At 29.4% G+C, this 12,191-nt stretch overlaps 1 protein-coding gene and 1 long non-coding RNA gene across 6 annotated transcripts; both read right to left on the bottom strand.

The window, feature by feature from the left end:
- Window positions 1-5,200: 5,200 nt before the first annotated feature.
- On the bottom strand, window positions 5,201-7,173 carry LOC145933693 (uncharacterized). Of its 2 annotated transcripts, none has more exons than XR_014424916.1 (4): window positions 7,035-7,173; window positions 6,520-6,964; window positions 6,277-6,449; window positions 5,201-5,556 (listed from the first exon to the last, which is right to left on the bottom strand). It is a non-coding gene; the product is annotated as an uncharacterized LOC145933693 (long non-coding RNA). The 2 variants fall into 2 exon arrangements; XR_014424915.1 differs by having other exon boundaries at window positions 6,277-6,405.
- Window positions 7,174-8,899: 1,726 nt separating this feature from the next.
- LOC145933911 (uncharacterized) lies at window positions 8,900-11,616 on the bottom strand. Of its 4 annotated transcripts, none has more exons than XM_083033952.1 (3): window positions 11,441-11,616; window positions 11,061-11,228; window positions 8,900-10,544 (listed from the first exon to the last, which is right to left on the bottom strand). In XM_083033952.1, the coding sequence occupies exon 3, from the start codon at window positions 10,413-10,415 to the stop codon at window positions 9,789-9,791; it is 627 nt and encodes a 208-aa protein (XP_082890078.1). In that variant the 5' UTR covers window positions 10,416-10,544; window positions 11,061-11,228; window positions 11,441-11,616; the 3' UTR covers window positions 8,900-9,788. The 4 variants fall into 4 exon arrangements, with proteins under 4 accessions (XP_082890078.1, XP_082890079.1, XP_082890081.1 ...); XM_083033953.1 differs by having other exon boundaries at window positions 11,085-11,228; XM_083033955.1 differs by having other exon boundaries at window positions 11,061-11,225.
- Window positions 11,617-12,191: the final 575 nt, after the last annotated feature.

Here is a 12,191-nt window from a genome sequence, read left to right as displayed (position 1 = left end):
ATTAATTCACTTTACCTGGAACGACGTTATAGCGTGTATGATCGCCTTAGAAAATGCGACGAACTGTACTACGAACTTAAGGATCGGTATTGTATATAATGTTCTATGTCTTGTGTTCGGACGTATCCGCAGATATATATTAAATATTGTTTATATTTATGTGTATATGTCTCTATATGAAAGTTACTTTGCAGTGGCTGGGCCTGTTCAAGATTGAATCTCTTATAATTAACAAATAATAAATATCTTCTCTATCAGAATGAGAGACTGCAAACGATGCAACGTCACGATTCTTCGTCAGAATGAATCAGACAGTATCATTTCAATTCGTATTTGATATGGAAGCGACAGCTGCACACGTTACAGGCGTGCGTTTTCCTAATTAATTCTATACTGAATTATTTCGTGTATAATGTTTTTCCAAAGATATGAAGTTTGATTCTCGTTCCATTGCAATTTTGAAGTGATTTATATTTTATATGATGACGTTTCAATGTGCAATTTGTTTTTGAAAGACACCTTCAATAAAGCATTTGTGCATTGCGGTAGATGTTTTTCTTAAATTTTCCAACAATTATAGATAATTATAGACAGTCTTGAAATTGAAATTCAAATTGCAGAAAATCTTAACGTTATTTAAAACATAAAACAGCACAGCAACTAGAATATTGCAGCGCGTCGAAAGCTCAGCGGTATTAAGCTTAATTGTTAACGTGATAGAGTGACGTGTATATACGCTGTACAGATATTTCGCAAAACAAACTATAAATTTCGCATTTATATTTACACATTATAAAAACCTTTAGGGCGTCGTGAAAAACTTTGGCATTGTGTCTTCAGATAGCACATGCCGTCTCTGATTGGTAGGAATGCGTCAGTGATGAAAGACGCTCTTAATCTGTATAGAGCATTAAAATACGTCGATTTTTCAATATCTACTCTTACCCTAAATTGTGTGCACAAGTTATAAATGCAGTGTTTCAAACACAAATAACTTTTGATCGCGCCTAGAAGGTTGTTTCATTGACTGTAACTATCGAAATTACATACACGGAGATTTTTGTAAATTCTGATTTTATTAGATTTATATCACACACACACAAAAATTTGTTATATTAATTTGTTTTTGATTTGTAAAGAGAACATCATTCGATTATTCGAATATTGTCTAAATAAATAGCAATTATTTAATTTTAATTTAAGGATATTTAAGACTTATTTATCTTCGATAAAAAATCCGTAAAAACTGGAAAAAACTACTAGTATAATAATAGTTCTTCAATAATATATTATTATTATATCAGTAATTTTTTTATATTTAATATATATACATATATACAATATATATATATATATATATAATATATATATATATATATATATATATATATATATATTATATATATGTATGTACATATATGTATATATTTCCAAATGTGTTATTTGTAAATTTTTGCATTTAAATGTGTGTGTATATTATATTTCTTAACGCTTTTATTTTATTATGTCTTATATTATTATATCTACTAGTGATAGGTAGTAAAGACGTACTTTGCGCTTTGAAATATTGCTTGTTCTGGATTTGTATGTGATTTATTTTATAATATGAAATAATTACAAAGTAAAGAGTACTTAATATTAGAAAATAGAAAACTTAATATTAATATGAACAAATAAACATATATTTAGTATTTCCTATAATGTCGATTTTCAATAATACTGTACTAACGATACATGTCGCAACGAGCTGTTAAGTTTTTTAATTATTGTTGTTAAATTTTTTGTCGTCTTATAATATAATTTTAGTGTGTGCATGATGCTTTCTTTATTTAGATAATTCCATGAATATCACAAACATTCGAATTATTCATTGTCTCCATAGCGAAGCTGTGGCCGGATATGTCGCAAGCGCGATTCTTCACACCATCATGGACATTCTTAAGATGTCCATAATACAGACTATCGCCTTTAATGAATTGTTCATTACAGATATGACACGTGTACAATTTCTTTTCTGTGTGTGTGCGTTGTACATGCTCACTTTGTTTGCAATTCTAAGCGCTTAAGCAGCAAATGGAACGGTTGAAAATAGCGCTTATAAGCGTGAGCGCTCAAATGGAACGCGCCCTGTGCCGTTGCAAATCCTGTGTCCGGCTGAATGTTCGGGTGCAATGGTCGCACTCGCCACATTCATCGTACTTGTTCTTGTCTAGGAAAATAGATTCTACTAAGTTCTTAAACCTGGCTTGACCTGATTCTGGCGAATACTCGAGAACTCCAAAGAGTACGAGTGCTTCATGAAGGGCACCCTCGTCGCACTCATCATTTTTTAAACATTTTAAAGGAACTTCCCCACTCTTGTTCATTTGTTGATGCAACACCTGCTCAAATTTCGGAGCACATATAGTCACGGGATTAGAACTGGACTTAAACTTGGGTGGACCTGATTCTGACCATTCGAGAGACCCAGTGAGTACGACTAGTTTTTCCTTGAAGCGCTCGTCGCGTTGCTGATTCGTAGACGGATTTTCTTCGGCGTGTGTAGTACGTTTGTGCTTGTCAAGTTCGTGCTCCTGGCTGAAACTCTCATCACATTTGTCGCACTTGTTTTCCTTGTCGTCTGTATGTATTATCTTGTGCCGTTGCAAATCCTGTTCCTGGCTGAATGTCCCGGTGCAATAATCGCAGTTATACTTGGACTCGGCTTGACCTGTTAATGCTTGCGAGTATTCATTTCTTGCATATTCGAAATCAATTTTTACTCACAGCACCCTAATTGTCATAAGCGAGGTACAATAATTGGTTTGGTTGATAGAGCAATTTTTTTATCTCACCCGGTATATCAGCAGAAAAATTTGGAATTATGCATCGAAATCTTGTTAAACAATGGCTATCCGTTACATTTCATTTTTGAAGTAATTAACAACCGACTATGCGATATTTTTAACAATAATGTTAAAAAAGAAAATAAAGTTTGTGAGCAGAGCGATGAGCGGGACTCTTTCTTCGTCATTCCATACGTTCCACATGTCTCAGAGCAATTCAAAAACATCGGGAAAAAAATTAACGCTAGAATTGCATATACCGGCCTTAATAAGATGAATAATTTTATAAAAGTTCAAAAAGATCCTTTAAAAAACAAAAATAAAAGCAATATTGTTTATAAAATTGATTGTAAAAATTGCAATGCATCCTATGTAGGCCAAACAGGCAGACAATTACAAACAAGAATTAAAGAACACCGGAATCATATAAAGAGGAATACCGCAAACCGCTTTGTGATTACGGAACATAGATTGGAATTTGATCATGACTTTAATTGGGATGAAGTTATAGTGTTAGACAAAGAACCGAATATAAAAAAGAGACTCATTTCTGAGATGGTATTTATAAAGAGACAGGAGAGCAGCTTAAATTTACAGACGGACACCGAGTTACTACCGGACATTTATTTGACATTAATCGATAAATTTCCCAAAATTTAATATAGAGTTTTATCTCATGATTTTAACGTTTTATGATTTTAAGTATCTGTCTGTTTATTTTATTTGATGTCAGCTTTGTTTATCTTATTTTATTTTATTTTTATTTTCATTTTTTGACTCGTTTTTATTTATGACATTGTTGATTCCTACATGTAAGTCATTAATCATGTGATAATTGTGACAGCGACAAGACGAATGTCTCTCCTTCTCTGTTCTTGTCATATTATATCAATGTATAACAGTGTTGCCTCCTCATCGTTAACGATGCACATATTTCTTTTTGCTAGTTTTTACAATTGAATGTTAACATTTCGACCGATAATAGTATTGTCCTTAATTTCTTAGATGCGACCACATAACAAATTAATTGCTTTCGTTATGTTTGAACATCCGTTGAAGGAAATCATACTTAAAGTATGAAGAGGATAAGAATCATATCCATCTTCATGTTACGATTGCGTATTTATGATCTCACACTGTTTTACCCGTGATTCTTTTTAATTGTTCATCCGGTTTTTGGTTTAAATGATTTATAAGATCCGCAATCATTAATTGTTTTGTTATTCGATCTTGCGCTGAAGAAGGCCCAAAAAAAGGAGCCGAAACGTCCGCTAATTATTTATTTTTAATCACCATGTTATGTATTTTTAATATAATAAAGAATTTTTTTGCGTCATAACATCCACGCTCACGCTCTCATAGCCAAATCACCTATTGATTTCGATGTTTTAATTTATTGGAGCAAATAAGATTGCCATTGTCAATCCTACATTGATTTAATTTTAATCATTAAATTGTATAATTTTATTAGTCTTAAAAATTAATAGATATAATCATTACACATTTAAACGTGTATACGTATAACATATATATACATATATATACACAATATTGTGTATTTATTAATTAATAATTGTTTATAAATTAATAATTTAATATTATTATTAATAGTAATTATATACAATTGTATAATGTAATAATATATAATTATTATTGAGAGATATTAATCATAATAAATAAAAAAATGATTATTGGCCAAAATAATTTTAATTATTAATTTTATAATTATACGACTTATAATTTTATAATTATAATTATTGTTATAAAGATCAAATTGTGATGATGTCATAGTGTCATTAAAAGTTGTGTAAATGTAAAACAAACTATTAAAGACATAAATAATTTTTCAATTCTGAATTTCTAGAAAACAAAACTTTCTATGAGAAAAGAATTCACTCTACATTTTCTTTATTTAGAATTATCTTCTCTTTTTTTGGTTGTATCTCATCAATAACGTTCATATCTGTATGTAAATGTATACTATATATGCGTATATATATATATTTTGTGTGTGTGTGTGTGTGTGTGTGTGTGAATGCATGTATGTATGTATGTATGTATATATACATATGTTTATATATATCTTAATCATCGCATTTAAGATCTCTTGACGAAGCAATTGAGAAATGCTTAGAAAAGAAATAACAGTGCAAATTAACAAAATAATAAAATTAATTTGACTTTGAAAATTATCTCTAGTCATTTAATGTGACCGACTCTGGTGAGGACCTGGAAGAAAATATCAAACGATCCAGAACCGAAAAGATTGCATCCATCAATGAATTTTTATGCGAAATCTGTCAAATTAAATTAATTTAGTCCGACAGATCTCGCATAAAAATTCATCGGTGGATGCAATCTTTTCGGTTCTGGATCGTTTGATATTTTCTTCCAGGTCCTCACCAGAGTCGATCACCTTGCGTTTTAGAAATGTCCTTCATTTTCTCGATGCAACTGGCGCTCGTCTGTCTAGGAATCCGTCTACGAATCCGTCTACGAATCCGTCTATGACTGAGCAACACGACGAGAGTTCCAGTTCGGAACGTTATTTTTAACTTCTTGGGTTTTTCGGACAATCATCAGAATCAGGTCAACGCAAAAGTATAACGAATTCCTTATATTCCCCCGGAAGCATTTGGTCCCACACCAGATTTTAGTAGGCTTAGGAGCGGCACTTTGTCGGAGATAACTGTGGTCAGTTTTCCAATTGTTCTTAATTTAATTTTTTAATCTGAAAAATAAAAAGTGATCATATGTTTATTATCGGGCAATCTTTATATTACAAATCTTCATTACATTACTATAATTTATGGCGTTTTAACAATTTTTATAAAATAAAAATCTATTAAAAACCAAGCATAAAAAATAAGATTGTTATCCAAGATAAAATTTTATATTTTTGAAAGATTTAATTCACTATTTATTTTCTATTATTAATATAAGTATATTTGATATAATTATTGCAAATACAGTATTATATATTTACAATAAAATTTTGCGAATAAAATTTATATATTAAAAACAATTTAATAAAAATGTAAGTCTTAATTATAATGTAAAAGCAATTATATTGCAAAAGGATATTTTTTATTAATTAAAAGGAATAGTCCTATGATATAGTAAATATAAATTACTTATTTATAATTTTATATTTGTTAACGAAAAGTAATATATAAGCAAACAAACAAGACATAAAGAAAAATCATAATTTTATTATTTTGAATAACGAAATGTATTGTAATCACTGATTTTCATATCGATAGAAATACTCTCGTTGTGTGTATATATACAATATACACGACAATGCCAGATAAACATCAGAACAGTTAAACATCAGAATAGTTAAAACTTTTAAAATATGAAAAATATTTATGACCTTGTTTGATATATTTTTTTTCTGATAAAACATTTAAATTATTATCTTTTAAAATATTTTCTGAAATCTACTTACAGTCTTTTTTTATCAATCTTCTTCTTGTTTTTTAACGTTGCAGCAATAATTGGTGTTTATTTCCAAATTATAAACACAGAATCTTGTCATTCCACGTGGTCATCCTATGTAATATTTTCTTGATGGCATCTAATCAAAGCGCATTTTTTACTTATTTGTTTTAATCGAAAAGTCTAAAAGATATTACTATTTTGAATATAATAACAAAAATATATCTATATAAGCAATTTTCGCATAATTTACCTTTTCTCGCAGAATTCTCCTTAATCTGTATCTTATACGTAACCGTTGATTTTTTCCTTCGTATATCTCGCTCTTAATGTTCTTTTACATCTTTTTTACTTGAATATTTTATTAGAACGTTTTCCGTTTCGGCCCTTCTGGAATTCGCACAGATACGTATTGTGAAAAGACAATCGTGATAATAATTTATTTTGTAAATCCTATTAACGTATCACTTTAACCGGAACGACGTACAGCGTGTATAATCACTTCTGCGGCTACGAACGATGTGTACTGTGTATAATCTTCTATGTCTTGCCAGGACGTATTCGTAAACATTAAATGCTGTTTATGTTTCTGTGTGTATATATTTATGAGAGTTACTTCGCAACTGCCGGGCCAATTCAAAAGATTGAGTCTCTTATGATTAACTGACAATAATTATCTCTTCTATCAGAATGAGAAACTGCAAACGCGGATACATTGTTAAAATTGCTCGTTAGTATGGATCAGACAATATCAATTTTAATACTTACTTAATACGAAAGCGGCAGCTGCACACGTTACAAGCGTGCAATTTTTTAATTAATTCTATATTGAATCGCATGTTTTCAAAGATCTAATATTTTTTCCTCGTTTCATCTCAATTCTCGCACGATTCATATGACGTACATTTTAATGTGCAATTTATTTTCGAAAGACACATTTTTAAAGCATTCGAGCATTGTAAATGTTTTTTTTTCATCTTCCGACAACTATAGATAATTATAGATAATTATATTAATTATAGATAATTATGGCCTATTAAAAGTTATAGTTTTGAAATTTAAATTACAGAAAATCGGAATATCAATTAAATTAGCATTGCAACTCACAGCAATTGAACAAAATTGCAACGCGTACAATCAATGCACTATTCATTAAACTCATTAAGCTTAACTTAGTTGGTAATAGACTGACGTTTTACATGCGCTGTTCAGAGAGATATTTCGAGAACCATACAATAAATTCCGCTTTCACATTTACGTCTTCTAAAAATCTTTACGGTTTTGTAAAATACTTTTGCATTGTTTCTTCAGATATCACGTGCCATCGCTGCTCGATAGGAATGCGTCGGTGATGAAAGACGCTCGTCTTAACATGTGAAGCATGAAAATACGTCAATTTTTCCAGTACCTGCTTTTACTTGAATTGTGTTCGCAAATCATGAGTGCGGCGATATTTCAAACATAAATAATTTTTGAGATTTATCGTGCGCGCGTAGACGGTTGTTTCTTCGACTGTAACTATATCGAAATATATTATACATATGGATTTTTGTCCGAATTTACTAGATTTATATTGAAAGTTTGTTATATTAATATTTTTGATTTGTAGAAGTTATCCCTCGATTATTTAAATATTGTCTTAATGAATTGCATATACTTATTTCGGATAATATAGAGAATTGTAAAAGATATTTAAAATTCGTGTGTCTTTAATAAAATTAATCTACAATCTGCAATTTTTTCTTTACTATTGAAAGCTGAATTAATTACGATGCAATAACTAAGAAAGGTATTAAGAAAGATATATTATATGTATGAAAATATATATCCAAATGTTTATTTGTTAATTTTTACATTAAATTTTGTTTCGTTTCATATATACAATAACTATGACTAATATTTTATCTAGTGAATAATAATAAAATCATAATTTGCGCTCTAAAATATCGCATGTCCTTTTTGCGTGATATATATTTTGTAATACAAAGTAATTACAAAGTAAAGGAAAAATTTACAATTAGCATTATTATAAATGAATGAACATATATTTTTAGTATTACCTAAAATGTCAATTTTCAATAATACTAGTACATGTCTAACAATGTTTTACGATAAAATTATATCCTGCTTCTATAATTGTTATGCTGTTCAAGTATTTAAATTTTTGTCGTGGTAATTAAATCTTTCATGTTATCATATTATTGGTCATGTTATCTAATTACTGGTACAAGAATGTATGTGTATTACAAAAATCATCTATTTCAGGGACAATTTCACACAGAAAGTTCAAATTTAAAATATAAATTAAAATATAATTTAAAAGTTTCTCATATACGAGTTCTAGTCTCGAAAAATTTGATTTCAGAATTCAAGATATTAATTATTAAATTGTATAATTGTTAATTATTATAAAAGTAACAATTATAATTGTTACACACACACGTACATACCATTCTGTAATTAATAATTTATAATTATTATTAATAGTAATTATATGAATAAACAGTGATATAATTTAATTTATAATTATTAATTTATATTTATAAAGAATATTAATTATATTATAAATAAATAATTATTATAAATTAATAACTATTATATTTTAAATTAATAATTATTATTTAAATAATTATAATTATTAATATAATGTACATGTAATAATTAATGATAGAATGATGAAATTATAATGTCATAGTATCATTTAAAATTGTTTAAATTTAAAACAGAAATAAGATGTTAATAATTATTCAATTTTGATCTTCGAATACGCAAACTTTTCTATGGGATTGAGTTGTGCTGTATATTTTTTCCACGTTTTTTTATTTAGAATTAGCCTCTATCTTTCGGGATGTATCACATCTAATCCTATCATCCTATATAAAAAATGATTTAAAAATATATATATATATACACACACAATATACATATCAAATACACACACACAAGCGCGCGCGCACACACACATACATATCAAAGTTTATTGCAGGAGTATAATTTTTGAGTTATAGAGATATCGACGAATATTTGAATTATCCGGATTTCAATTCTAATCGGACTCGTTACTTAATTTTTAGCGGAGCAAAATGTATATGAGCAAGTGCGTTTATGAGTTTCAAAATTATTTTCATACTTGAATCTATTCCGCACCAACACTTATACCAGCTTTTCTTCGGAGTATATATTTCATTTGCATTTGTATCTTCTCCATTTGTTCCAGTGGTCGAAAATTGTTGCATTGGCAGCACTCGTACATCATCTTGTTCGCTTCGTGTCTTTTCATGTGTTCATGCAAATTTTTTTCTCAATTAAATGTCTGGGTGCAAAGTATGCTGAAACTCGCTTCGATTTGATTCTATTGAGTATTTACAAGATCTCATCGTTTTAAGGATCAATTTCTAACCTGGAACTCTCATCGCGTTGTTGAATTAAGCCGGACGATTTTTTTTCGGAGTGTTCACATATGGGCCTGTCAAATTCGTTCTTTGTTTTGAAACTCTCGCTACATTCGTCACACTTGTTTTTCTAGTCGTCCGTGTGTATCTTTTTATGGTGTTGCAAATCATATTTACGACTGAATGTCCCGGTGCAATGATCGCACTTATACTGGGACTCGCCATTAATGTCGCACTTGTTTCTCTTGTCGTTGTTCTTGTACTGTTGCAAATGCTGTTTATACTCCTCACGTAAATATGCCTTTATGCGTTCCTTACGCCAAACTGATTCTTCGAATACATGCCTGTAATGCCTAATTAAACTGCTATAATTGTTAAAACGTTTGTTGCACTTCTTGCAAATATAATCGCCCGAATGCTTTGCCATGTGGTATCGCAAATTCGCTTTTCGGCGAAATGACATTAGGCAGTAGCGACATTTATATGGCATCACTAACTTACGGTTTCTCTCCATTATGTGTTGAAGGAACTTTTTAGGCCTGAATGCCTTTTTACAGTATTTACATCTGTAAACGTTACTACAACACAGATTTCTCTCCCGTGCCGTGGCGAATGTTTCCTCGCATATGTCGCAAGCATAAATAATCTTCTCATTTTCGCTGCAACTGTCGCTTGACTGTGTGGAAGAACCGGGACATTCGTCCTCCATATTTTCGTTATTCTGCTGGTCACTTTCTGATTTTTCCAACGAACACATTTTGAGAAATGTATTTATGTGAGACGGCGAAGCTTGATCGTTATCAATATGTAAAAGAGACGATACTTGTAACTTTATTGAAAGTAGCTGTGGTCAGATGTTTAATCGTGCTTAATCCGATTCCTTAATCTAAAAAATAAAAAGTAACCATGTTTGTTATAAAACTATCTTTACTACAAATCTTCATTACATTAATCTACGGCGGTCCATCAATTATTATTAAATAAAAATCGTATTAAAAATCGAGTATAAAATAAGAATATGTTATCCAAGTTCAAATTTCATATTTTTGAGAGATTTAGTTCACTTCTGTTTACTCTCTATTACTTGATAAGTTAATTGCATATACAATTATATATTTATAATAATATTTTGTGAATAAAATTTATATATTACATATAAAGATAATTTTGTAAAATAGTCTTAATTATATAATTATATAAGTATTAATTATATTGTAAAAGAAATTATATTGCAAAACAGAATTTTTTTATTAACTAAGAGAAAAAGAGTCTCTCATGATATAGTAAATATAAAAATACAACAAATACAAAATACTTATTTTTAATAATTTTATTATTACTTATTTATAATTTTATATTTGTTAAAGGAAAGTAATGTACAAAAAAACAAATAAGGACATACATAAGATTCTTAAGTGTATTTTACTTTTTCTTGCAGGATCCTTCTTAATCTGTATCTGTATTTACATAAACATACGTTGATTTTTTCCTTCGTATTTCTCTCTTTTGATTTTCTTTTTCGCCTTTTTTACTTAAAAATTTTATTCGAACGTTTTCCGATTCTGCCCTTCTGAATCAAGAATTCACACAGATACGTATTGTGAAAAAACAATCGTGCCAATAATTTATTATGTAATGCCTATTAACAATTCACTTTAACCGGAACAACGTTACAATGTGTATAATCGTTTCAACGACTATGAACAGTCTGTACTGTGTATAACGTTCTATGTCTTGTTTGGAGGTATCCGCATATAAATATTAAACACTGTTTATGCTTACGTGTATATGTCTTTATGAAAGTTACTTCGCAGCAGCCGGGCCAATTCAAAAGGTTGAGTCTCTTATGATTAACTAACAAAATAATAATCTCTTTTTCAGAATGAGAGTCTGCAAACACGATACAACACCAAGATTTTTCGTCAAAATGAATCAGACTATCAGATAGCATCAGTTTCAATCATAGATATAATATATCTAGACCAACGACATATACACATAGACCAAGTATTCCGTTTGTAGAGTGAAGCCGGAAGAGAGTGAAATAGTTGATTTGACACTATTGCTTTCTGACTCTATCTTATTGGTAGCTGTAGGACGGTCATATTTTCTATGTACGATAGAGTGAGAAAACAATAGTATCAAATTCATCGACATAGAGTAACTACACCGAAAAAAGAATTTTTAATATGACTAAACCTAAGTTCAACTAAATAATATTTTGCTAATTTAATATAAAAATTAAATATTTAAATTAAATATAATGTATTAAATCTAACAAAACGTGTATTTGATTTAGATATTAATATATGTTCAAGTAACAAAATAGTAATTTAGTTGAACGGTTTAGTCAAGTTAACAATTTTTTTTTTGTGTACTTTTTATTTATTGCATCATACATACATTAAACGTCTATGTATAAGCATTTTAAATATTCGCGCTTCCCGAATATAGTAGTTCCCAGTTTGAGCAACTTTCCGAATAGGGAAAGATCTGATGTACTTCTGTGCTCCGAAATACGCCTTCCGCACTG

This window comes from Prenolepis imparis, unplaced genomic scaffold, assembly GCF_030444845.1.
Source record: "Prenolepis imparis isolate NDT839.2.m4 unplaced genomic scaffold, iyPreImpa1.0 SCAF_3, whole genome shotgun sequence".
Lineage (NCBI taxonomy): Eukaryota > Metazoa > Arthropoda > Insecta > Hymenoptera > Formicidae > Prenolepis > Prenolepis imparis.
Note: the sequence above shows the minus strand (reverse complement) of the source record. Positions and strands in the feature narration are given on the sequence as shown.

Excerpts from the sequence above, each read along its gene's own strand:
- LOC145933911 (XM_083033952.1), bottom strand. The coding sequence starts at position 10,415 with ATGTGTTCGTTGGAAAAATCAGAAAGTGACCAGCAGAATAACGAAAAT.